Source organism: Balearica regulorum, chromosome 18 (genome assembly GCF_011004875.1).
Source record: "Balearica regulorum gibbericeps isolate bBalReg1 chromosome 18, bBalReg1.pri, whole genome shotgun sequence".
NCBI lineage: Eukaryota > Metazoa > Chordata > Aves > Gruiformes > Gruidae > Balearica > Balearica regulorum.
In genome coordinates this window covers 3382356-3410321 of record NC_046201.1, presented here as the reverse complement: position 1 = coordinate 3410321, position 27966 = coordinate 3382356, and the positions used below count along the sequence as shown (strand labels likewise).

Sequence of the window (27966 nt, the reverse complement as noted above, 5' to 3'; positions counted from 1 at the left end):
AAAGGCAATGCTCTATAAAATAGATACTTGAAAAACAGTTTTCGTTTTCCTCAGGCTAGTGAGATTAGAGTTTCGTAATCTGTTTGACCAGCTGCAGAGGACGTTCTTTTTAATTTTTTTCTTTTTAAGTAAATGAGCTTCATCTCAACATGATTAAAAAAAAAAAAAGAATCAAGCTTCAAAAATGCTCAGTTTTCACACATACTTTTAAATAGGAGCAGTTGCATTATCATGTCTTGTTGCAAATGTAATTGGGTTGGAGGTCATTAAAGACTTTGAATAAAAGAATTTCCAACTTTCCAAGTGTGCATCTTCCCCTGTCAAGAATCACCCCATTTTTGGCTTACAGACATACTTTTTTTGCTGCTTCTCACATCTTACATGTACTGAGCATGCAGGCACTGTTGAGTCAAGCTCGCTCTTGTTCAGTTCAAAAAGCAGTGGTTTGCCTTGTGAGTTAATATTGTTGATTAAGGTTACTTTGAAAGGTATAAAGACATTATTAGATTTCCTTTTTTTTTTTTTTTTTTTGCTTGTGTGTGTAAGAGAATGTGTGTTATTTTATGCAGTGGGGAGAATTCCAGCATATTGGGCAATCTTGTAGTCATTGCACAAAATAAGTAGTTTTGTCTTGTTCTTACTGGGAATCAGATTAGCCTATTGATTAGAAATTTACTTTTAAAAAGAGCATAGCAAAATAAGATCCTTTGTAAAGCCCATTAGAAATGTTTATATTTCCAGGTCTTCATGGATCTGTGACGAGGAATGCACTTTAAGGAGACATCTGTAGAGCACCAGAGGTCTACTGAAACCTCTGGTCCGTCTCCAGGTGCAAAGTTTCTGAACACCCACTTAAAGTGGCAGTTTGGTGATAAACTTAGTTGGGAATGAAGCCCCCGGCGGTGGGAAGATTGCCTTGTTCAGCAAGCGATTGATAAATACGCTTTATCATGAGTCAGATGTTCTCTAAATCATTGCAGGAAATTCTGCTCAAACCCCTGATGTTTGTTTTTGCAAAGCTGTTGGTAAGAATACAGCAAGCAGCAAACCCAGATGTTTTACTAGTTAATTTGTATTCACAATAGCAGTTTTTGACTAGCACAGCACATGCATTGATGCGACGTGTTAGACATTCTTACAACATAGCATCAAAAATTCAAGAAATTGTCTGAAAATGTTGAAGCTGACATCAGGTCTTCACAGGAAACCTGCTCCGAGAATGGCAGACTCCTTGCCATTCCCTTTGATTGCAAAATGTTTAATAAAAAGCAAATTAGGAAACGAAAATTGTCTCATGGATCAATCAAGCGCAGCAGTTACGCCTGTTCAGCATTATCTGTCAGACATTAACCTGATTGGGAATGTTTTATTTTGTGTAATAGTCTCAAAATCAGACTGAAAGGTTGACTTAAAAAATACCTGATGTATTTTGTGTGTGCTCTGAAGCTGATAACAAACTCTGCAGTTCAAGTTTTAATAACTAGGGGGGAGCTAAGAAACTTCAAAAGGTTCCTGATAAATGTTTTTGACAATGCGTCAGCTGAACATTAGGCAGAATCTTGGTAAATCCTCTCATAAGTGGTTTAAAATGGAGTTTTGAACTTTTCCTTCATAAGTGTATGCTTAAGATGTCATAGTGTCTTTGGGTTTAAAAGATTCATTTTATCTGGTATATGTGAACACTGGTGTTTCTGTCTGCACTTCCCAGAGTGGAAGAGGGAAAAAGTTCAGCAGTTTTCTCCTTTTGGCAACCTCTGCCCCTGCTCTTGACCATGAAACTCCTGGAGGCTGGCAAAAAGGCAAAGCCAGTTTTAAAGCACACTAACAAAATACTGCAGGTAAATATCATAATAAATCTTCCGAGCTGCCAAGCTTTCTGAATGACTTCATCGTGACACCCCTAAAATGTTCTGGTAATAGACCAAGCAATGCTCGCACGCGGCAACTGCTTGTTGGCTTTTGTGGTTCATTGAGAAGAGCAGATGAAAGCAAGTTTATTACTGTTCTTTGAACCTCGCCTCCCTCCCCCTCTCCTATCACCTGAGCTGCTAAAAACAAAGCGAAAACAATTCCTTCCTTGGCTCCCCCTGAAAAAATGCCTAACTTGACCATTTATACTGCTTTTTTCTTTGAATTGTTATCTTTGCAGGGCTCGCTCTGCTTTATGACATCCTTTGCGTTTCAAAAGAATTGAGCTTATAGCGCCATGCAGTGAAGCTCTGACTCAGCAAAACACTTAGGCCCTCGCCTGATTTTAAGCCTATGAATAGTCCTGCTGGTGCTATTGAGGTGTTTTAGGGATACATGGCTAAAGACTTTGCAGAAAAATGGTCCTAAAACTTTGGTCAGCTCAAATAGGTATTTATAGGAAATGGTGAAAAGACACCCATGTTTTATAGGAACAAAGCAGAAAAAAATATCCATGTCGACAGTCCTAACGGTGCTTGGGGAATCTCCAAAAGACACCAGTCTAGATGAAGTCTGATGCAAAAGTGTTAAGGGGCTGCCGAGGAACTAATGCTGATGATCCACACGAGAGCCAAACTATATACTGTACTGCCAGTCAGTCTCTTGCCTATGAATTGTGAAAAAATGAAAATAGTGTAGCATTAGAGCCTACCACACTGGAAAAATGTTTGCGTCTATGTTTCTTTTATGTTAAGTGATCTACTTAAAAAAAAATTTCACTGCTACTGGAGAGACTTGATTTTGTTCCTAGAGTCAAATTATTCCCTTCCTTCCTGAACCCCTTTCTTTCTTCCCACAGTCCCTCGAGGGAAGAAATTGTTATAGTTCACAATGGCATCTCCTACTGGCAAATCTCAGAAGCAATATAGACTGGTGCAAAACAGAGCTGCTTGACTTGCGTGAATAGGGAAAGCTCGGGTGGTTTTGCAAGATCTCCACTCTCATTTTGAAATGTCAGCAAAGTGGGCCAGTCTTCCAAGCGTGCCCACTATATGGGGGTTCGCTGTATTCTGAGTGGGAATTGATGAATTCTGTGCCTTTGGAAACGACCCCTTTTATCTAATTCCTGACCAAAGAAACCGTTTTTTCATAATGGTAGCAGAAAATGGGCAACCAGCTCTTTCAGGGACATATTTAAGAAGGTGTTACCATTTGCATTTTCATTCCATGTTGTAGTTCATGTTCACTCCTCATGAAATAGTGTTTAGTGGTTAAAATTATATATTAGGCATGAAGATTCCCAGATTTGCCGTTCGGTTGTTGCGTAGCAGGACACTGCTCAGATTGGTCTTTGCGGGACTTCTCTTCTCCCCCACCCATGCGTAGTTGTTGGCAACCTCACCCCAGGTAATGAAGTTGAACTGATGGTAAAAAGCTAGGAGGTCAGTGGAAGGAAAGTGTTAGGGAGATGTAAAATATCGCTTAAGGTGTCTTAATTTCTGTTCCTGAGGAGCAATAAAGCATAAATTTTCTGTACAGTCATAATAGTAATTGTAATGTTACTTAAAGGATGGAAGAATAATTTGTGTTGTTAAACACCGTAACTATTTTCAGTGTAAAATAATAGAGAGATTTTCTTTTCTGTTGCAGTAATGTTGGCCCCTGCATATAGGTTGTGGAAAACTTTGTTTGCAAAAACAAAGCTATTGTTTTAACAAAAACCACAGAATTTTTGCCTTTCATATTGAATCAGTAGCATAATGAGTAGTGGAGCAATAGTTCAACATCAAAGGAGACTTCTTGGATATATAGTGTGTTGCAGCAACAGCAAAAAAGTTCCCACCAGAAAGGAATTTTGCCATATGTGAACAGCAAACATATGTATTAGGTTAAAACCATAAGATTTCCTTTGCTTTACACCAAAAACAAGAGAGAACTTAAGTACAGAGGTTTTCAAACAGTCGAGCACTGGAATGCAGCACGGAGAGTGAGCAGTGTCAGTGGACAAAAGCTCTGCAAAAACCCAAAAAGGATTCAGCAACAATTGAGCTCAAACACCAGTATTTCACTTTTTAAAAATACACTTGTCTTGCTCTGACTCGTGGCTTTACATCAGTGATCTTCATAGATATATTTTCCCAATTTATTTATAGTAGCAAAATTTACTTATCTCCATAAAATATTTTAGCAAATAATACTGATTACTTTAAAACTTCTGTGATTAATTTTGATGGGATACTTGACCTGCTTTCCTTGAATAAGAGTAGCATTTGACACTGTAAATTGGTAAAAAGGAGGAGTTTTTGCCCAGACAGCCCATACTTACAGCTTCGTGGAGAGATCAAGGTACACAAGATTTAGTGTTTCTATGACAAAATTTTAAAGCATCTCCACATATATTTCTGGAACAAGATTTGCTTTAATTTTTGGTAGCATTCACATGGATTTTCTTTAAAGTTCCAGAGCTAGGTTTTCTTCTCATGAACGGGAGAGAAAACACATCAATGGATGTAATTTGAATTTAGAAGGCACTTAGAGAGGGGCCTGTATTCAGAATTATTGTTGGCACATGTTTTGAGGATGTAAAGTGGAAGCCTTCTTCTGTGGGCATTAGTAAGGAGGTAATTAAAACTACAGTAGGTAATTATGGTAGCTTTTATTACTGCATCTGTCATTAACTAATTATCTTAATTTGGTAATGTTTGAAAAATTCTTTGAAGATGAAAAGTGCTATAACTACCTTTAGCTGTAGTATTACTCTGCACTGGCCATAAATATTGAGGTCTTTTCTTGATACAGATGCACATCCATGTGTGCAGAGTTGCTGGCACAGCTGCTAATAAGGATTACATATGTATATCAAAAAAAGACTCTGCCATTATCTGGCATAATCTGATCGTGATGAGCAGTGACTTTCCTGCTGACGCTTTTGTGTTTCATAGTGAAGATAGATTGGTATTTAACATTTTTTAGAAGATTTTCCTTTCCTTGTAAGTGTCACTTATTTATTCAACCCTCAGTACCAGAGAGATAAATCATCGTGATCCCAGACTTGCCACTGACGTGATGGGAGCAGGAATCAAGCCCTGAATGCTCTCAGGAATGCACCAAAAGTAGGAAATTATTTCAGGTTGAAGAAACAAAACATCACACCTTTGTAAATATAGTATCTTCAGAGAAATAATCAATACCAAGTAACTAAAAATAATGATTTATGTTTATGTAATTCTTCCAGAACTGAATTTTCTTTGAGGGAATCCGACACTTCTTTTTTAAAATATCCCATGGTTAAAGGATAATCAAATCAGTTTTCATATATTAAAGACTAAATCCTTCATATATTCCCATTTCATACTTGTTCATGTGATTCTTAGAACTCTTTCTCTTACCAGCGTTTAGTTGATTTAGATTAAGCTCTGTAACTAATGCCAAAAATTTATTCCTGCCTTGAAAAGGGATTTTGTGTTGCTGGCATCGTACCTTTTTGTCTCTCTGTTGGTCCTTGTCAAAACTATATGCTTTACAAGATGTTGGGGGTTTTTTTGTTTTTGTTTTGCTTTTTAAATATCCTCTTTTGCAGGCTCAGTCTGGCACCCTGATGTCAGGCTGAATTCCTCCGGTCTCGGGCATCATCCCGGCATCTCTGTGAGATGCACAGGCCAAACTCCACACTAACTCCTCACGTGCTTGCTGTCTCCAAAGTGCTCCGAGTTACCATGAGCAGAGTTGGGTTTGAAATAAACTCCATTAAACATTTTGCTGGTGGTAATCAAGCCATAGTAGAATAACAGGAGAAAAGCGCCTACCCAGAAATGCGGTTCAGCGGCTCCTTCCTCCTTTCAGTACCCAAACGTTTCATGTCTCACGGTGACAATGATGGACTTGTCCACCAGCTCCACCTGAGGTCCCAAAAATCTGACCGTAATATTTCAGTGGCATATTCTCAAAGCCATTACTTTTCTCTTCCCTCTATCATCTTTCAGTGTTGTATGTGACCAAAACATTTACAGTATGATTTTATTTTAGGATCCTTTCCATTTTTATAAATAAATCAAATGAATGTTCTTTCATACAGCTGCAATTCACACACATTGTTGCAGTAGAGCTTATTATCTCATTTACATTTTTAAGTGCTTTTCAAAGTGTAGGATATCTGGGCTGGAAAGCAAAACATTTCATTTCTTTGTTCTCAGGCCAACACAAAGCACTTCCAAGGTCAGGTATGGTGTAGACTTTCAACAGCAAACATGTTTACATGGCATTTGAAAGCCAGTTTAACTGAAAAAAAAAATACTGTCTTTATAACAGTGATGTAAGTCAGCTTAGCAAAGCTGAGGGACGGGCATTAATCCTGTACCTGGAAAAATTTAACTAAATAAGTTAGGCTTTGTTTTCCGTTCAGGGAAAAAGCCTCTGACACTCAAACATTGGCCTGCTTTTTTTTTTTTTTTTTATCCCTTTTTCTTCATCTCAACAGTTATTAAAAGTAAGCTCTGTTTCTCTTTGGGCAAAAATCTGACACTTTGAAGCCGTAGAATAAAAACTGCATTTCTAAACAAAACAAACCAAAACCCATTGTTTAATTTTACAAAAGAGATGTTCTGTGGTGTACCTGGGGTAAGTCCTCTGCTGTTTTTAAGAGTATTCCATGTGACAAAAGCTTCTCTGTCAGATACAGAAAAAGATTGGAGGGTACTGGGCAGCTTCAGAAACAGCGATCAGCGTTCAGGCTCTGGCCACTGCCTATGGAGCTTTTTGACAATAGAATTTTCAGTGTGATCTTCAAAAAGGCGCATTATTCATGACAACCGTCATGATTCCTCCTAGAAAATTAAAATCATGGGCAACAAACTTGCTTACTTCTAATTAGTATTTTCAGAGCTCATTGTATGCAGGAATCTACAGCAACCATGAGATTTTGATGTTACTTTTTTTTTTTTTTTGGCATGGTTTTGATCAAATACTGATCTTTTGGGTTTACTTTTTTGTCCTTGTGTTGATAGAAAAACTGAAATACCCAAATGAGCACTGAATTACTCATGGGACATCCTTACACACAAAACTAGATTCTGCAAATCTAGGAGAGTTGGTTTGCAACACAGCAATAGCCCCAAAATGGTCAAGTTAGAGGTATTTGAGGTCGATCAGAGAAGTTAGCCTTTTTTTCTGCCGCCCCAATACAAAACGTGCCAACAGCCAGTTACGATGTGATTGGAAAAGTCTGTAAACTCACACACCGTATTCTGGTTTGGACAATTGATGAATGGATAGTTATAAGACATGAGTGATTGCTATACCTATACGCTATAGTAAAAATAGCTTATTTCTAAATTGTGCTCGTTTAAAACATTGACTGCTGACATAATGAAACAAAATACATGTGCTCCATGCTGGCAAACACTATCTAGAGTAGGTGGACCTAACAAAGACTGTCTCTCATCTGAATTTCCCAAATTAAATTACTTTAAGATGCATCGCAAACCCTCAGATTTAAAGGAACCTCTCTTTTTATGCTTTGTAAAATACGTTTGTCTGTTGTAAATAAGAAAACTGAAAATGGGGAAATTAAGGAAGGAAACAGCAGTGCACCAGTTCTCTTCTTTGCCACCGTGTAGTTGCTGTCTTTACCAGAAACAATCTGAGATCCTGTTTTATATTCAGTACTTGCAGATTTTTGTGATGGAGTGTGACATAAATCTGTTCTCTGAGACAAATATGTACATATATATATATATACACATCCGTATGTATATGTGTATACATGCTATGTCTTGACCATCTTGAGAGTCCTGTGAAAGAGTGATACGTGCTCTTGAGCACAAGGAGGGAGCCCAGGTAGGACGACTGATGTGTAGCGAGGTTTCCTCCTCCCTCCTTATTTTGCACCACGCTGAGCTCTTTGGGCTGTATAAGCCGATCCCGCGGCCGTAGCGGGAGGAGACGAGTCATACTTTGTAGTTTATCCAAACTGTGCTCTGTGAATGTTCCTGAGAATCCTGAACTGGTTATGTCTGGACACTTTGGAGTTATGGCAGGACCTTTGTCAAATGAATTGGGTGATCTTTCTGGATCAGCCTGCTCCTTATTATTTTTCTGCATTGCGTGACCTGATCATTTTAGGTTTTAAATCAAAGTTTGTGTTTTACCTTAAGAAATTAGATGTGCAAAAGGAAAACAAAAAGCCTACAATTCACACATATATTTCATTATATTAATGCAAATTCCTAGTACTGCAAGACTTGTTGAGTATTGAAGACAGGTTATACATTCAAAGCCTGGATTTCAACATTTCTCAGAAGCGGTGATAGCATGAAAGTCCCTGGGCAGATTTGAAGTTCATGCTTGGGTCTGGTTAAATTTTTTGGCATCAGAACATGTAATAGTCTTATAGCTAGAAGACTTTAAAGTTAATGCCTGGCATCACTTCAAAACAATGTGCAAGATCTGTCATAAGTAGTCCTCTTATCTTATCTCAATAGCAATTTTATCCTGTAAATGATTTGAGAGTACAGTATTTCAGTGCTGTGGAAAAGAGCAAGGCGTTTTTCTGTTAAATCTTTGTATTGCGAGTACTTTTAATGATCCTGGTTTACGTACAGGTTTTCTACTTGGAGGAAGCAAACGTTAACCGTACCACACGTTCTGCAAAGCGCACCAGGAGTCCACGGAGTCCTTGGTCTCCCCTTTCCGCTGCGCTCTGCAGGAGGTTTCTGTGAGCTCAGCTTTTTAAAAAGCGACACTGGAGGCACCTTCGGTGTCATTTCTAGCGTATCTCCAGCGCGAGTCCCTTCCCAGGTCCAGTCCCGACTCTGCGCCACGCTTTCCAGCTGATGGCTAGCGATGCCCTGATTTCCTGGCATACAAAAGAGAACTCCAAATATTCCCCTTCTGCTGCCACAGCCGCCTCTGTGTTGATGTCAGTCTAACATCCACATTGTGCACTTTGCTTCAAGTCAGCACTTGCAGTTAACAATGCCTTTATTCAAGCTGACAACGTAACTAAGCTTTTAGCAAATGTGTAAGTAAATGTTAAGTGTGTATTCAAACGTTCAACAATGACTAGGAAACTTTAAAAAACAAAAAAATCTTTGAAACTTTGTATTGTTTGTTTGGTGTGTATCTGTTAGAAATAACATAGACTATCAGTTCCTTGGGGCATGACTGTTCTTTTGTTAAGCATATAACAAAAAGATCAAGGCTCTGAGGGACTGCCGTAGTAAAAATAAATATATACGAAGAACAATAATGACAAAATAAATTTGTCAATGCATTTTATAAGCTTGGTTTAGAAGTTGTTATTTCTGAACTAAATTAAGACTGGGTAGTTGTGGTAAAGTGACACGATCATGATACTCCTTTAATTTATTGCCATTTATGCTTCGTTTGTAGATCATATGCTAGACTTTGCTACAGGGTGGGAGGGGAGCCCCTCATCGCGGCGAGCATCCCGTTTCAGTAATATGGAATACGTTTTCACTGCAAATTCCAGACATGGTTTTCCAGAGAGAGGCTTATTCTTCTGGCTTAAAAGAAAAGTTATTGGTGCACTGTGAAAGGGTTCCTAGGAAGCACAGGTTGTACAAATACGATGAAAACAAAATTCTGAGACATTTGAAACGGCAAATGCAAATGCAGTTGTTGCAACATTTCCATTTCCCTTTCAGTCTTTGAGGATAGCTATTACATTTTCAGTATGAATACGTGGAGCCTATAATAAGATAGAACTACTAAGATTTAACTATTCCTGTTCAATCAGTGGTCCTACCCGTGCAGCACAACTTTACTCAATAAGGGTGGCCAAGCTGGGTCTGTCACGCCTTAGCCGGGAGCAACTGTAGCTGAAGAGCTGCACTGATACTGCACTGTTTTCTTAATCAGCTCATTGAACGACATTATCTATAAGTTTTTCTGCCACCCCGTGTTTCTCATGCGTGTTTTGCACCCTTTGGTATTGTTTCAGGCCTTACAAGATGAAGTGGAAAGTTACCGCATTCAGGCGCGGGCTGCAGAGAAGAAGCTGCAACGCAAGGAGCTGGAGAACCATGAGCAGGTACTGGGTGCTGTTGTCGTGTCCCCCCCCCAGTCCTCTTCCCTTGGGCAAGGAGGTTCGATGTTTAAAAATAATATCTTGCTTCAAAGTAAAAGCACATATTTTCCTGCAAAATTTTCAGCTAGCTTTCTTCTCTGTTTTTTCAGTAATAAAAGAGAATTAAACTGTCTGAACCCTACAGGCAAATACTTATCTCATGCTCTCTATTTCGAGTTGGTATTTCAACTATTCTAACTGTTAAATGGTGCATTTATTTTGAACTGTTTTAATAGAGGTTTCTGAGACTATTCTAACCTGTTGTTTAATGGCTTGTATGAAGAGAATGATAATTGGACAATAACTGAGCTAAAAATAATCTTTATTCCTGATCTTACGCATTCATTGTCCTAGCATGTTGCCTGTAAACAGTTCCATATGATTAATAGTGCTAGCATTATTCTGGACACTTTCAGTGAAATCAGAGATTTAGTGTAGCAGATTCTGCAGCATTTGAGAACTTTATTTGGTGCTGAGTAAGCAATATCTGTCACATATGTCCTATATAAGGTATTTCTAAATCTATACCTGCAGGAATAGTAAGTTGGGGTGGTTGTAGAAGGGTAATAATCATTAATTTCAAATATTTTTTCCCCAGTTGTTGTCATCCTATTGCACATGGGAACCCTCATTCACCCTTGGTGTTTACGTTGATGTGTTTCCTCTCAGGAGAGTGGGTGATGAGTGGTTCTGCTCTCTTCCTCCTCTGCCTCCCAAATCTAGATGTTGGGCCAGGTTCACCCTTAGCTGCAATTCTTGCAGCTTTGGAGGAATTTGGTGTAATGAGTGAGTTGGCCTACAAGCATTGTATTTTGGCTTCAAAGAGTCTCCTGGAAAAGAAGGAAAATTAGCTCTTTGGTGCGTGGTTGTCCCTCCCAGAGACGAGCACTGGCCTGCACGCTACGAGTGTCCTTTTCCAAATCTCTTATTTTTTAAATTTTTTTCTTCAATCTTTACCATTTGCCATTTTGCTTTTGTTTCTGACCCCTTTTGAGAGAAGATCCAGAAGAAGAAACAAAAAGTGACTTGTGAAATACAGAGGTCGAAGGCTAGACATGTGGACTCACAGGATGAGTCCCCCTTTCTGCCTTCAAAGTTTTCTTTTACATGAGCACCTGATCCAAACCTACCTGCAGTACGATCCTGTCCACACTAAATTCATGAAGGACTAGCTCAGCTGGTCATGTCCCATTGCCCAGTATAAATGGAACAGAAATGTTATTTAAATGGCACTGCATCATCCAGCGTAGAACAAGGTGGTAATGCATTAGCAGACTTATGGAACGCTCATATCTGAGTTCGTCAATGGTCTTGTCTCTGCCACTCATCTGTTGGGACTTTCTGAAGAAGCTGGAGCCATTGAGGATGTTTTTGTTTAGGTGACTTTGGTCTATTTTGGAGACAAACATTTTGAAAGTTGGTAGTCTGTCTTCTCGGTGAGTGGTTGAGCCATTAGTTATGCTTATCTCTCCAGAAGAAAAATCTAAAAATGACAGCTCTGACATGTTTCCATGTCGTCTTGGCCAGGCGACCTGTAAACATGTTCATCAAGTATTAACAGTAGCTACCGACTCATCAGCCAATCAGGGAGTTGAAATATTTAAGGCAGTAACTTAGAACTTGCTTTCTGCTTTTACCAAATATTGTCTGAATCAGAATTGCATAAAACATCAAAATTTGTGCTGGCGCTATTACAAAGGCCACTTTTCTGAGCTTTTACATGTCTATAAATAAGGAGGAGAGAGGGTTAAACAGCTTCTGTTTTTCATTAAAAGGAAAAATCTTGTGTTTTGATTCTATAACAACAACAAACAAATGAATGAGACATGAAAAAACATTTTGTTGTGCTTTTAATTAAAAATAAAAAGCTGTTTCTCGTTATGGCTTGTTGGGTGGTATCTTAGTGCTCCACGTTTGTCTTTTTTTCAGTGCAATGTCCTTATAACTCTTCAGTCTCTAAGAGTGACTGACAGATCCACGAAGCTTAACTCTTTGTTACAATAACCCTCTGCTGATCGCACAGAGTTAACCTTTCTTTATTATAATTGTCCAGAGAGACAGAGACAAACCATCCTATAAATAAGGGGGGGAAATATGTCAGGAGGACTCTGATGCAAGCCCTGAGCTGTCTAGAGGCGAGCGTGGAGATGTTGTTTTTTTATGGAGCGTTTTCATTCCAGTACTTCATGTTCTTGTATGAACTTGTGTTTACTCCTGTTTACTTTTTCAATCCTCTTTACAGTGTGAGTAGATGCAATCACGTTATATCTGTGTTGTTTCATCAGTGGTGCAGTATGGCAACGTTATCTGAATGATGAGTTCCAATCCAGATGAACGTACGTTTGTCGAAAGTGCCTGGGAACTTCTCCCACTTTGACTAACCTAAATAATTTTATCTTTTCCATAAAAGTTGTCCTGTCTCTGCTAAGCATGGTTTTCTAGGACAATGGTCCATGTATTCAGTAACACTGCACTTCTAGATTGGAGCCTCAGAACTGTGTCATCTTTCTTCATGTCAAAATGCTGGATGTTTCCTCCAAAACTAGATGTCCACCTTCTTGAGACATATGTAATTGCATTCATGGAAAGCAGCAAACTGGCAGTAAATGAAGTGTAACTCACACTAAATATATATGTTTATATATATAGATTTTTTGATTTATAGTCCCAAGACAGTTAAAGCAGTCGGGGAAGGTTGCTAGGAAGTTTGGGTGTGTCCAAACCTTTTCCTTGCAAAGCATCGCTGAAGTTTCTTATGTCTCCGTACTATGTAACTCTGGGGACCAGCTTCCCGTCAACTAATCCCATTTAGGTTATGTTCCTGTATCGCATACTCTTGTAGAGTATCCCTTGGTTGTCTCTGATACGTGCCTAGATCTAAGGTAAGACAAGATTTTGGGTAGAAAGATCTTTCATTCTACTAAAAGTGTTTCTCTTTCTTGAGTCATATGGCTTTGTGCTGTTGTCAGTCATAGTTCAAAAATCTGAATTGTTCATACAGCAGACTTTACATCCTGTGAATGTGTAATTAAAAATGACGCATATCACTGAGAGCTTAAGCGTGTGCCTTAATGAATCCAGGAATTTAGGCATGTGTAACAAATTTTGCTGAATTGGGGCCTGTGTAAAAATTAATGGTAGCGATCTTCTTGCTTTATTGCCTAGGTTTCTTTAGAATACCTCATTTAATTTCAAATTCCTTCTTGTAAGGGTAATCACTCCAACTCAGTATACTAAAAAGCTCCAAGAATCTCTCTTTTGAGAATTACAGGTAATGATTTTTTTCAGAAAAAAACCACTATTCTTTTCATTCCTTGTTGTAATGTTTTTAACTATAGGGGTGGATATAGTATGATGTAAAATTTTTAATTGAGCATAATAGAGGGGAAAAAAGTTCCTCATGGTCGCAAACAACTGAAGTAGCAACACTACAGATACTCAAACCATAGGAATACTCCTCCAAGCAATCAAGTCACAAATAGAGTCTTAAAGAAGAGAGATTCTCTGAAGACAGAAAATCAATTATGTTCAATTCATGAATATCACTGAGGAAATGAAGGAGAATACCAATGTAGATTTCCAGCCCTTTAATTTCTTTTTTCTCAAATAGATTATAAAAAAGGGAGAAAGGAGTTATCTGAATAAGGATGTTGTAGAAGTATTTGGAATAAAATGGAGCAGCTTAGTTTGTTAAGTGGATTTCACTCATGTTCAAATGAAAACGGGAGTGATAACTGTAAAAGAGCTATGATTCAAAAGCATTCAGCGAGTTTTCATTTTTAATGTTTATTATTCTGACTTGCTCAATTTTTTATGACTGCTGGATATTTACCACATTCAGCCTAACTTACTGTTTCCATGCCAACTAAATATATTTGTTCTCAGATGAATGCTGTGATGCATTGTTCTGAAATTTTAGTTGCTGTGTAGCACAGAGAACTTCCAACATTTGCCACACCTTCTCCTTGATGGGAATAGTGCTACTGCCTGCAGATTTCTGGAGCTGTGAGCAAAGAATCAGTGAGACAGAGATGAGCAACGCATGCCTATGTCCAGGGTATGGGTCCCGAGTAGTTCTTAATACAGCGATGGCTGGGAGACTTGAGTAACGTTATCCCTTTAGTTTAGGGCTTTTGGTCCATATTTCTTTTCAGATTCATTTTGAAAGGTATCACAGAGTTTTAAATGCAATCAGATAAATTCACAGAAAATCTTTGCCCTCGCTTCCATCATCCTGCCCTGCTATATATCCTCAGGAAAAAATCAGTGGAGTTTCCTCCATCCGGAGGTGGCTGAACCACTGCAAGAAGCTTGGTACAAGCCCGGCCTCTCGCCTGCTGCAGGACTTTTAGCTCAGGTGCCCCAGATAACTGCGAAAGCCAGGAGATGCTTTTGAATTTCCAGACTTTCTCAAAGGGTTGTCTGTCTCAGAACACGTAAGAGTCATCTAAAATCAGGCTAATAAGCTCTAGGTTAGGTATTTAAAAATAAAAGTTTGCTTTGTGGCCAGCTGCAGATGAGGAGGATTTAGGCAGCCTTTGTTTTGCAGAGCCGACGAGCACTTTGGAAACTGAGAAACAAACAGTCAGCACGCACTGGAGGTAGTGATGAAATTCTGCCATTTGCTCTGATTGCTTCAACCTACGTCACTGAAACACTTCCAAAATTTCCCTGCCCCCCCCCCTCCCCAGGGACCCATTTCTGCTCCCACAGCAATGGGAAGCTTAGCCTAGGTTTGAGTGATCCTGGCCGCAGCAGTGATTCACGGAGAGCGGCCCTTGCGCTGTCACTGCCTGCGGAGCGGATGGTTAACCCCTTGGGCGGGCAGCGCCGGCACTAGGGCTCAGCAGGCTCCGGCGTGAGGGGCAAGAAAGTGAGAATCTGAAAGAAGTTTCCACTGTGACTTTCAAGAACAGCGACACCAAATATTGTCACTTTACAACAGGTCCTGCAGTCTCTGTGTGCGACCAGCACGGACCGGAGAGGCTGTACCTGAAGAGCGCTTGTTTTTCTGTGGTTCCGCGAGGCTGAGGAGGGTCCTTCCCTCCTCGCCCGTTCACTTCTGTCCATCCATTGCTCTGCTGACACCCCAAGCACTGGGGTCAGGAGACTACTGCGCACGTAAGCTGTTTTCCTCCCACAAAGCATCTCATATATATATATTGTGAAAAATGTAGGAGGAAAAATGTGTGGATCCCCACGGGCTGGCACCTGAAAATCTGCCGGTTCAATGTCTGCAGACAGCACAATAGAAGATTTCTTTTCTAACTACTTATGGGGAACAAATGTCAAGTTTAAAACATTTTTATTGAAAAGAAGATGCTGGAGAGCCACGTACAAGCAGTGAAGAATCTGATGTAAGCGAGAGGTCAGGCAGTTTGGCGCACACAGACCACGACATCCATCTCTTAGTATGTTGTTCTCTTCTTCCCGATAGAGGCTGTTGGGGAAGAATCAGACTGACTGTGGTAATATCTCCGTAAGGCACCTTTCGGGGATATAGGTGCCCCTATAGGTGCATGGCAATGTTGACTAAGGTACCAGAAAATGACTACCAACATTATTTGGAGCCCAATTCTACCACTTCTGTGTTGGTTAGTGTCTACCATATGTGCGATTCCATTGATACATTCATTACTCCCTTTGATACAAAAGTGCTCCCCAATTTTTAATGAAGACTGAGATTGTTAGAATAAATCTTAACTTTGCATATGACATATTTTATATTTTGTATAGCATTTTCTTTAACGGCTTACTCTGAAAGGAATGCAGAATTAAATCGAATATAGTAAATTATACTGTACAGCATGAAGTTTCAGATTAGCAGAAGGAGATAGAAGCTCAAATTCAAGCACAGAAAAACAAGTTTGCAGGTGGGATTTGAAAGGAGCTGGAAATCAATAGAGTTGAAAGTTCCCAGGAGCTCCATATGGCAGGACTGCGGGAGAGAAGGCTCTCACCAACTGTGCAACTGTCAAAGGGAAAAGAGGTAGATGATGATGATGTACGTGTGGAAGTCAATGATCAAATGTTATCTTTGGTAATCAGACACAACTGGAAAATACACAAATATACACCTACTTCATGGAACGGAATGAATTATTGGAACGAAGTGGCCAGCTGGAGAAAGACAGTAAAACAGAAACTACAGAACAAAGTTAAAAGAAAAAAGAGGAATTTTACCAAAAAGGAATAGAAGCATATGCCGGCATGCAGGAATTAGAGAGTATTTTAAAATGTCAGTTTTCTAGCTCTTCGTCTTAAATAGTAGTGACTGAGAAAGATCTTTCCTTTAAGAGAGCAGGACATCATTTTAGAGCGTCTGTGGTTTGCTTGCATATTATCAATTAAGGGAATTTTGTTCTTTCAGAAGTGTTTAAAGTAGGACTACAAGGAACAATGGTGCTGGTATTTAATGCAGGGAATTAAAAAAAAGGAAGGAATGTCTTGGAGGAGTCGGTTGGATGGCAGAAGAGCAGAGACACCTGATCTCCAGCGCAGGCTCCCAGCGATGCGTGCTTGATTAGTGAACTGCCCATTCATTTTTCTCTAGGTGATGAGGTGCCTGGATGAAGCTGAGAAGGACTGAAAAAGGCCAGCTTTATGCTGATCTTTAACATAATTTAAGTTCTAAAGTATTCTTTTGTCTGCAGTTCAATCAGCACAAAATGCCATCGACCAGACGTCCATGCGGGAAGCGCAGCAGCGGCTGTGTCCTGCTCTGCCCATCCTCACCCCTGCCCGAAGCCGAGCAGGCTCTTACCAACCGCGACGCTTTGGAAACCTGGCAGCTGCTTTTCCAGTTGAGATGCTGATTAGATTTTTGTTCTCGAAAGAGGGGAAATGGTGATAGTAAAATTAGCTTCTGATTATTATCTACAAAGATGTGCTTGTTCACACAGTCAGTGTGGAAATACTGAGCCTAATCCTGCTGAGCTTTGTCAGCTCTCCCTGTGCTCAGCGAGCACTCAGCACCTCCGCGTATCAGACACTGAGACCTTGACTTGCTGAGCCCCCCTGGGATGGAAAGGATTATATAGAAGGTAACACATGCTGGAATGTAAAACTGAAATACATAAATACATTCCAGTGGTGGTGTCAAAGATGCTTATGTCTTTATTTCAGACTTAATTATCCTGATAGCGTATTAGGAGTCGACAGAGCTAGAAATGAACACCATGTGTTTTCAGCTTCGGAGAGTGGCCGGGTTTTGTCGCTGCGGGTCTGGGGGTGTGAGCCGAGCCCCCGCTGCCCCGCGGAGGGGAGGACCGCTCCTGCCGCAGTAACGACCCCTCCGGCCGATGGCAGGCTGGCAGTGACAAGAGCTGAAGGAAATAGTGCTCGGGGACAGAGATGGCATCTGCGATGAGTCATTTGGAAGGAGGGGAAAAGAAGTCGGGGATCCTCCAAATCCCAGCTGGAACAATAGCGGAGCCCTGGAGAGGGGGAGGTTGAGAGAACAGCGCGAATTTTCTAGCCACAACATTCCTGGTTGTTCTGTGGTGTTGACAGTGAAAGCTTTTATTCCTCTCCAACTCGCGTAATCCCAAGAATGCTGTTCTTGCCATATGCAGCCCACTGGTGTTTTTTGTGTCGGGTTTTTTTTTAAAGTTTTGCCTGCCTTCCCTTCCTTTGCAGCTATGAATTATATAGACTCAGATCGCTTAACTACAAACAGAGGATTTTCCAGGTGGGAGATCTTGGTTAAGAAAAGAAGGAGATCGAAATACAAGCCACCAAAGTAATAAGGCCTCTTGGATGCAGGTTGGAAGAAAAAAAACCAAAAAAACACAAACCGACTTAGAGCAGAAAGCTCAGTGTGCAGCGAGCAGCTCGGCATAACTGGAGGTCCCCGTGGGTTAGTAAAACAACAAGGCAAAAATGTCTTGGACGCTCAGATGGCTTACTAGCTAAAGACAGAAAAACAAAGAGGACAGCTATGCCACCAATTTATCTTTCATTGAAACTGTCGGAACAGAGGAGGTTCTCCAGCAGTATTTTCTCAGTGGAGAACAACATGGTGTACACTTGACAAAATAACTTGCTCAGCTGATCTTACTTGGTTACTGTTTTCAGCTCAGCCAAATTCATGCGATTTATAGTGTTCATTACTTTTCTTAAGAACTTGAGAACATTTGTATCAAGTTGCATTCTATTTCTCTAAATCTGGAAGAACCATATTTCAGTGTACGTTGCACAGTAAGAACAGAAATTCCCACTGCCTGAAATAAGAGAGAACGTGGACTGAAAAGCAGCAGATATTCGTATTTGATAATATTGTGAAAAGACAAACGCTCAGACCTTGTTCTTAATTGAAAAAAATGGATACACCCTTTGACTCTTCATTCGGAAAACTTACTGGAGAAGATTTCAAGCTCTAATTAAATATTCTCTTACAGCAGAACCCTGAGAGATCTGAAATTTAAGGAAATTGGAGATGTTGGTAGATTTGGTTCCTGGGTTATAGACGTTCCCCAGGTCTCCCAGCCAGCTGAGGGAGGAAGGGGCCCATGTAGACTGGTGGCAGTTTGGGGGGAGCAGAGCTATGCTCACTTAGAGTTTAGGAGTGCTGAGAAGCAGAGGAGGAGTCACTGCAATTAAGGACAACACAAATGAGCTGTGATTAATCATCACTTTGACTTTCTTTAGGTGGTGGTTCGGTTTTTGGGTTGTTGGGGTTTTTATATTTTTTTTTTTTTTAAATTGAGATGGCATTGTAGGAATTTCCCCTTCGCTTGCCCTTTTCAGAGTGCTTTCAGAAAATTACGTCAGCGATGTTCACATCACCTGAACGAAGCTGACCTATGCAATATTGTTGTTGTTATTATCATCCTCATTTAGAAGGATGAGACTTTAGCCTGAGATTAAATGGTTTGCCTAAGGCTGAAGGAGTTATTTTTACCTTTTTGGTACCCTAACCAGTTTTCAGATTTATTACAGCAGATCTTTCACGTCTTCTTTTGAGAAGTATATTGCAGAGCAGACGCATAACCTTTTAAAAAAGATTTCTCTTTTAAACAGCATTATAACATACCATTGTTTAAATCATGCAGGCAAGGATTTGAGAGAGACAGGAAATTACTTTTATCATCTTACTCCCCTGAAACGTGGAGAAAACTTGATAATAATTAAATGGTCCTAATTAGGCCTTTTGGTCATTATCTTAGTATTTCCTGGCACACGTGGAATTATGATCCTTCACAAATATTGTAAACAGGCAGAAATTAAGATACTAAAAAACCACAGCACCTTAGTTAAGTGAGCTGCCTTTCGATTCTTATCTGACATAAATAAAATGTTAACTTTATGCCCTTCGAGACAAGATTTATTTTTTTAAAGGAACTTGAACAACGCTTCTGCGGTGCCTTCATTTGCTTTGGCAATGTATACGTCAGGGTTTCATTTGCATTTTCCTTATGCCTCTCTGGTTCAAATCAAGTAATTTGCAATTGGGCAATCTGGAGAAGATTGCGTTTGGGTTTGGTTTTTTAAAGTGGTTGGTTTTTTGTTTTTTTTTAATGAGATGAGGATTTTGCACCAGGGCCAGTGAGTTCTGGATTATAAACGCAGCATCACAGACCTCTCAGAAGTAAGAAGTGGAGAGCTGGCTGTCTCAAACCTGAAGAAGATCTGGCGTGGTCGTGGCCGTATAGCAAAGCATGGAAGAGAAGCAGAATATCCTCTGCTTTCCAGGCTATTCTTAGCACAGGGACTAAAATGCATCTGGTCATCTTGAAGGTGCTGTATTTCTCCTGGATGTGCTTAAGTTGTTTCTTTCAAAAAGGAAGGAGAATGACTACAGTGCCGATGGGACTTCGGTCCTGTCCTCCCTTCTGCTTCTGACCCAGCCCCACAAACATCCTCTGAAGCTTTTAGAAATGAGGAATAGCAGCAAAACTGAATTGTGCCACCTGAAGAGTCCTTGAAGTAGTAAAATTGAAACTCGTCTTTCGCTGCTGAAAAGCGTTGGGCCAGGCCTGACTGCTTGGTTTGGAAAGCTCCGGTTTGGATAGTTCTCTTCTGGGCATCAAAACCAACTTTTATCTCTTTTGAGAATGGTCAGTGCTCAACTATGACAAGATCTCATTGCAGTCTGTGAAATTATAACTTCCCTGCTTTATGCATCACTTTGTATAACCGTGTGAATATTTGTGTCTTCTTTTTTCTGATTTCTCATGTGACTAAGCACACATGAGCTATGTGTGGCAGCTTCAGCTGGCAGTTGTTTCTACTGACACCAAAGATGATTGATGGTAAAACTTTAAACCTCATATGTTAGCCACCAACCTGAATAAACAAAGACCAGTGTGGCAGCTTAATATTAAAAGCTATAAAACCTTCCTGGGGGTTCATGGATTAAATCAACTCACCAAAATTAATTTTCAAAAAAAGCTTTTTCAGGACTGAAGAAAAGCGAATGCAACAGTAAATGAAATAGAGCTATCCTCATCCAGCAGACTAAAGCCCTCCTGAGGGCTGAAGAATTGCAATTTTAAACATCTCGCAAGAGTGCAAGAGGAGACACAGTATTTGTGGATCCTAGGGAGGCAGCTTGAGGCTATAAAAGAACAAAAAAGCCTTTAAGGCACCAAAAAAAAAAAAAAGTAAAAAAAAAAAATCCCTGCAGACATAGCTTTCATTGGTCAAAAATAAGTGTTAAAAAATAAAAACCTTCCCGCATTAAAATTTGTATGCATTAGCCCACTATATGTTATTTTTCAGTTGTAAGAAGTGATTCAGATTTTTGCCATGCACTATTTTAATCTCTCGGGTCAATAAACCTTGATAGTAACTTCAGCCAAAAATATCAGCATGTTGTTTATCATAATATGACAGGAAACAGCTGGGATCTTATTTTCATCTTATTGTGATGCAATTATTAGTGAGCACAGTCGAAAGTAACATATTTTGTCTTAGCAAACAAACAAATTGCAGTTGTATGCCAAAGAACAGTTTTCACTGCAAAAAAAAGTGCACGCCTTCTCTCTGAAATAACAAAATCAGCCCCAAGCGATACTGCAGCCATCGGGGCTTATTTCTCATTTTCTCTCTCCATTTTCAGCTGACCTAGTAATATATATCTGTACTTTAAAGCACAATCGGTATTTCTTCCTGATTTTCCAAAAAACACCTTCGTCAAAAGGGAACAATCCCCTTGCTCCTTTGCAGAGTTAATAGCAAACGTTAACAGCGTTGTGAAAGCATCTATTTAAGGGACACTTGCAGATTAAACTATTAAAACCTGTGATCTGGTTGAAAGAAGACTGTTGCCCAATTAGAACATTATTCTTTCGCTCACAGAGCTGTATTAAAATTTTTGTTGCATCTACTCAGAATGAAACTTTCTTGACTTTCCTCTAGGAAAAATCCCAATAAGGGGCTGTTGCTGCGTGCCTGGCACCTGCGGAAGCTGGTGCGAGTCCCAGATGCTCTGTAGGCATGGCTAGGTCGTGGTGTAACGAGTTTTATCGGAGTCCAGGCTCAGCTCCTGACCTCTGCATCGCCTGTATGTGGAGAGATTGAGTGCGAGTCAGGCCCCTGCGATGGAGTTTCTGGGCTGGTTGGGTCACCCCAATGTATTGGCAAGGTGATCGATCATCCAGATCCTCTTAATCATGAAACAGATCTTCATTCTTCATAATTTAGGCAATAAAAGCATTTTGCTGTTCTAGCTGCCTGTTTCTGCTCCCGTTTCACCACGACCAAATGTAACATGTTGAATTAACTGAAATATATGTTTCTGCTCTATCAAGGTCCCCACCCAAATGAGCTGTTGGCTCAGAAAATATTTATCCTGGCAAAGCACCTATGCGTAGCTTTGTAAGCCTTTATAAAAGTAGTAGCATAAATTTATCGGAGTAACTTTCAAAAATGTAAATTTTGATCACTGGGTTATATACAAGCAGAGTTCAAACAAGGTTTCCTGTCTCACCATTTTTTTTTTCTTTAGATTTGCATAGTGGCATCACTTGCAGCTCACAAGGAAAGCCTCTAATTGCCTATTTGCATAGAGATTTGGAGATTTCTTCTGCCTGTTGGAATGACTCACAGATAGAATTTTCCTAAAGTTTCATCAGATTGTTTTATTCCTTTTGTATTGATAATTGTATTATGCATAACGCATATTTTGGCATGACCTGCTTTTTGCGAAAGATGGTAATTGGCGCATCTTGCAGTGAACTTTGTGTTCGGTTCTCACGTGTTTAAGCGTGTGCGCTCCCTGCAAGCTGGGAGCTGGAAGTTACAACTCGTGGCTTCTTCAGATGTAAGAGTGAGGTTTTGATTTGTGGTCACAACGGTAGATTTAAGCAATTTGGTAACTAAAACAAAATTAACACAAAATGGCGTTGGTGTGTAAATCATCGGAAAAAAGAATCAATTTGAACGTTTAAAGATATTTTATAAGTTAATCTGATATTGAATCCCTTTTATCCTTTATTTACATATTCAGCTGCTAATCCAGAAAAACACCTAAGTAGTTGCTTAATTTGAATTAAGCAGTTAATCCTATTGCAAGTTAAGTACAGATGTGAGGCCCTGATTCAGCCAAGTAAAAAAGTGTGCGAGCAGTCCCGTGCCACTCGATGGACAGAGCTGGACCAGACTCTCTGTGCTTTTCCTGCGTCAAGATTCAGCAAATGCAACCCCACCAGAGAGACGTGAAGCACAATCCTTCCAGCTGATCTGTCTTCATTTAACATCGCTTTGTAACTGCACTGTTTACTCAGCATCTGTTGAATAAGGTTAAGGACTAAAATGTCCTCCTTTAGAAGTAATCATTTTGGTGTCAACATCTGATTTCATAACGTCTAAGATACTTGAACCTATTTGTTGAAAGTCCCATAGTATCGATGAAGTTGAGGAAGACACAAAGTGCAATGAAAAAGAGTTGCACAATAAATAAAAAAGGCTTTAAAAGCACCTAGAAGTTGAGAAATTTTGTAAAAAAAAATATTGGGAAACAGTAATTCAGCTTGTCTAAGGGAGTAAGGGGCAAATATCACTCTACTGACCTGGTTCAGATCCCACCAAAGACAAAAAGAAAACTTCTGACTATGCATTTGCAAAGTGTATGTCTGTATAAATGGTCTAATGAGATGATAGATTTGGGAATGGTTATTGCTTCTTCAGACCATGTCCCAACGAATGCCTTACTGTTTCCTTTTCATTATGTTTTTCCTCCTCTCCATATATTCTTTATTCTTACGTTTTCTTCTTAGGTTTTCTTTTTCCTTTCTTCCTCTTTTTTACCTCTTTTGCTCTTTACAGGTCTTTGCTGATCTTTCTTCTCTCTCCTTCCCTTTCCCTTGATATCCCAATTCTGCATTTACTTGGACTCCAATTTGGGCAAAAGAAGCAAAGAAGTTACTCTCCGGCTTCCAAGAGTAGCCGTCTATATATAAATTTCTTTTTGTTCTGTTACAGATGACCCATATACGACAAGAATATGAAAGCACACTCAAAGGTCTGATGCCAGCATCTTTGAGACAGGAACTTGAAGACACCATTGTATCTTTAAAATCTCAGGTAAATTCTTTTTAATCATCATTTTGGACCAGATAAAAATCATCTCTTCAAGAAAGAAATTATGACCATCTAAAATTTGGCCAAAAATACTGAATGAGCCTCAAAACCAAATTACGGCAGCACTCACCTGCTTCTCAGTCATCTTTCAGGAGGCTTTTCTCCCCCAGTTTCCTCACCTTGAGAGCTACCGTATTGTATCTTTTGATCCCAGATTTTGCTTCAGTTCACAATTGAAAGTAGAAATTATGCTGTATTCAGCATTAGGGTTTTTTTCTCAACCCTTCAAATATAGCACACAGTTATCTCTCATCTTCCTTACCCTGTTTCTCCTGAAGGAATCATTTAAAGGATGCATGTAAAGGGTGCAGAAGAGAAGGAGAAATCATTTTGTTTTCTTTCAGCCTGCATAATAAAGCAAATGGGATATTCTTTTTAATATTGGATAGTGCTCCAAACGATCATCGTGTTATTTCTACGTTTTCCAGTATAAAGAGACTCTACTAGACTTCTGTAGCTCCTCTGTAATATTGCAAAACACTAGCTCATCTAAAATAATGTAGAATCAATATTATTTATATGAAATAGTCTATAAAACAGGAAATATCAAAGTGTCAATGTAAGTAGGGAATTACTAATTAATTGGGTGTTTCTTGTACATGGTTCCCACAGAAGTTCTTTGATGCTGTCCTATTCGGTATATCAGGAGCTGGAAAAAACCAAAATGTCATTGTTGCCTGAACTCACATGAGGAAGGCTAAATAGCAATAAAGAAGAGTGATCATAGATGTGGAATAATGGTAATCCAAAGAAAAGGCTGACACAGTTCGCGTACAGCCCTGTGCAGGACTGCGCGTTGAATGGTGTTGGGCAGGGCTGGGAGCTATCCTGGGCTCGCGGGAAGAAATGAAAGACAAGGCAGTGCTGGTGACTCCGAGCTGCCCACGGGCTCTGGAAGAGCAGAAGCCCTGAGGACACGGTGTGCAAGGATAGGCTTGATACCAACACGCTCCTACCAATTTTCAGGACCGTTTTTCAAGCAATTCTAGATCTACAAACTCTCCATTTCTCTTATGCAATCTCTCTCTATGAAGATCATTGGTAATTTAATGTATTTGCTTTTTGTTTCCTTTTTTCCCCCCTTCTTTACAATGCCTAAGCATTTTTTGCTATGCATGACACACTTCCCCTGGCAAAGTGCGCCTTTACTAGAAGTAGGTAATTTTCATAGGGGGAAACTTTCATATTCCTGTCTGCTAGTAGTGACACAACTTCAACGCTGCGGTTGGAAACACTCTGTTTACATGTCAAGGGATTCCTATTGGAAGTGATGCTCTTTCTCATTCAAATAGTTGTGGGAAATAAAGAGTTAAGGACCACTGGGCGAATCTATTTCCAGTCGATAGTGAAGAGCTATTTTTAAAGTGTGGTTGACTATTAGCACTGTCTGGTAGGAAGCGTTACTCTGGAGCTAATATAAGAATACCACACCTTTTAATGAGTTAAAAAAAAATAGAATCTGATATCCACCTGCAGGGCTTCTGTAAGCAGCAGCAGCATTTCAAAAGAGTAAAAGTAACTACACACAGTAAAACCTGGGTGCTATCCCAGAAATAGGTAGCTCCTGGCTGTATTTCCAGCGGTACGCTGTCGTCGCAGACCCCTCAGTAAGCGAGGCTCTTTCTGAAGCACAGGTGTCCTGGTCTTTGAAAATTGTTGAAATTCCTGTTTGAAAACATCAGACAAGAAGGGCAGTGGAATCTCTGCACCTGTCAGGATTATTTATTGTTGGAGGAGGATGAAGAGGGTAGGCTGGGTAAAAGCACCAAGCAGTGATAAAGAAAAAGAAAATACTTGAGGCTTGGGCAAAGTTTACTAAAAATGTTGCTAAATATAAAGTGCGCTGCCTGATTGTCCACTCTTGATGAGCCATCCAAAAGTGGCCACGGTGTATTAAAAAACATTGTTTCATACACTTCAAGAGCAGGTGAGTACCTTCATCGCAAGAGCAAAAGTGCGGGGATCGGAGCACAGGCTTCGTATGGGAGTGGAGAGTGGGACTGGAGCTCCCAAACCCTTGCATAACCCGTACGGTACCACCAGCTGAGTTTAAAACCTGTTGAAAGGAGTAAGTAGTGTGCGGCTGGAGCGGGGCTGGGGAGGCCGTGCTAACAGTCTTCTATCAAGTATTAGTTCTAGTATGCAGCTAAAGGGATATTGCATTTTATTTAGGCAGGGTAAACGAGAAAAACACGCTTTATGAAATGAGCGTAAACGTATTAATTAGAATTTTGTACACCGTTTTCACGTGAGATGTATTTTACAGGTAAATATTCTGCAGAAAAGAGTCTCTGTCCTCCAGGAAGAGCTGAACGCCTACCACGCCAGAAGGTACGTGATTATCTTTGATCAATTTGTACCATTTCACACCTGTGGATCCCAGTTATTGAAGTTTTACGGCTTAATTAAAACAGTCAAATATGGTTGCAGTTTTAAAAGATCCTTATTTTCAGTAAACAAGCGTCTGAGAATTTTCCCAGTGCTTAGTCAGTACTATTAGAGCAAGATTAGAGAACTCGCAGGTGCATTACAAGTCTGGGCTTTGCCTCGACGTTCATGATGAGACACTGGCTCGGCGCACAGCTGCAGCTCTGCGGTGATGCCACCTCCTTTTAAGATAGAAAACAATGATGCAATGCGGAATATTACAGATCCCATCTTCAAAGTACCGGATCTTCGTGAGCCTGAGCTTTTTTCAGACGTTTACACCCTCCAATATAAATTATGGCAAGTGCTGCAGCCATAAAAAGCCTTGCTGTGCCTTTAGAGTAAGTGATTCACATGGAGAGGTGAGTAAAAGGAAACTTCCTAGGAAAGCCACTCCATCTTTTTTACATTTGTAGACTTTGATGATCCTCTCTTCTTTCACATGAGGATTTCTGCAAATAAGAATGCGTGCTTGTAAAAATAGCCTAAAAATTTGTAAGATATTTAAACATTGCAAAAAATGTTACGAGTGTGAAAGCTGTCTGAAAATATTAATCCTAAATTTTTGTTAACGAGAAATAGCTAAAGCTAATTGGAAACTGAAAATGTTGTAGATTCTTGGTAATATGTCCAGTGTAGGTAGCTTTGTTAGATAAATATAAAGCTGTACTGTAGTCTCTAGACTCTCTCCAACAGCAGCAGTAGCGTTAGAAAGGGATGCATTTTGTCTCAAGCTTATTCTGAATTAGTGCCTTCACAGCTAGGAGAACAGCTATTTAAAAAGATGACTAATCATGTACCACTAGATCAGGCCAGGCCACAAATGACCGAAGCGCCAGGGGTGGAAGGAGCCCCAGCCACGTCCTGATGGAGAGGAAGGGCAGGGACAGCCAGCACGGCACACAGCAGCTCCTCTCCCGGCGCGGCTGCCGCGACGTTTGCTCGTCGTCTCTAGAAGCTTTTGTGCTGCTTCCGTTCAGGGATGTTATCTTCCCGCCCAGATCTTTTTTTCCAAGGCTACGTTCACGCTAAATTTTGCGTTAGCGTTTACCTGACCCTCATTCACTGGAATACCGCTTTTTGCCTCTTTAACACACGTGCGTGCCCGTGGTGCAGAGGTAACGCAGCTCCGCCGCGGCACGCTCCCCTGCGTGCTCCAGCACCCGACACAGCAGCCGTCGCGGCCGTATCCAGCCCCGCTGCCGGCCGGACCCAGCCCTGGCTTCAGCCTGCTGTGGTTTTGCTGTGAGAATAATAAGATATACCTAATGAGATTCTCTTCTTTTTCAGGTAGCCGCTGGAGCTGTTGGATTTCTTCGATTGCCAAATGGACTGCTTTGAATAGGTTTGAAGATTTGGCTCTTGTAAATTAAAATGCAAAGATCAGTGGCTGTTTTGTTAGCGCATAAAATGTAATGAAGTTCATGAAAACACATCCATTGCTCGTGCCAGCATGTTTTTAGTTGTAACTTCCTTCCATTATTTTTTTATCATTATCTTATTACAGACTTATGCTTTCGATATACTGTGTTTGACTCTGTGCTGAGCTTGCTTACTGAGCGAGTAGAGTTTCTTCTACTAATATTTTTGTTACCATTATTTTCACTTTTATACATGAAGGAAATCCCATTTTCTATTATTATTGTCCAAGATATTTTAACATATTTTGACATTGTTTTGTGTCCATGTGTTTACATAATATTAAAATATTATTATTTTGTACTATTTTGTTTTGACATTATTGTCCTGCTTGGGCATCTCACTCACCTAAGTAGCCACAGTGCATAGGAGAGTTTTGTATGGCTTTGTTAACTGGGAAAATATTTCATGCTGTGTTTCAAGGAAAAATCTTGTAGCGAGAATGAAAACACCACGATGACAAATGTAGCCACCGTTGCCAGTTATATCTGTCGTTGGGGTTGCATACGCCGGTCACGGGAAGGTCCTTTGTCATTTACTGA

At 40.0% G+C, this 27966-nt stretch overlaps 1 protein-coding gene across 6 annotated transcripts in view; it reads left to right on the top strand.

Moving 5' to 3' along the window:
- CEP112 (centrosomal protein 112) overlaps positions 1-27689 on the top strand; it is a 172143-nt gene extending 144454 nt beyond the window's left edge. For 5 of the 6 annotated variants that reach the window (XM_075770279.1, XM_075770277.1, XM_075770278.1 and 2 more), the window contains 4 exons: positions 9869-9958; positions 23420-23521; positions 25845-25909; positions 27296-27689. In XM_075770279.1, the coding sequence (XP_075626394.1) occupies positions 9869-9958; positions 23420-23521; positions 25845-25909; positions 27296-27299 (261 nt within the window). In that variant the 3' untranslated portion in view covers positions 27300-27689. Of the gene's footprint in view, positions 1-9868; positions 9966-23419; positions 23522-25844; positions 25910-27295 lie in introns of those variants that run through there. The other variant, XR_012838207.1, reaches the window with a different exon arrangement.
- Positions 27690-27966: the final 277 nt, after the last annotated feature.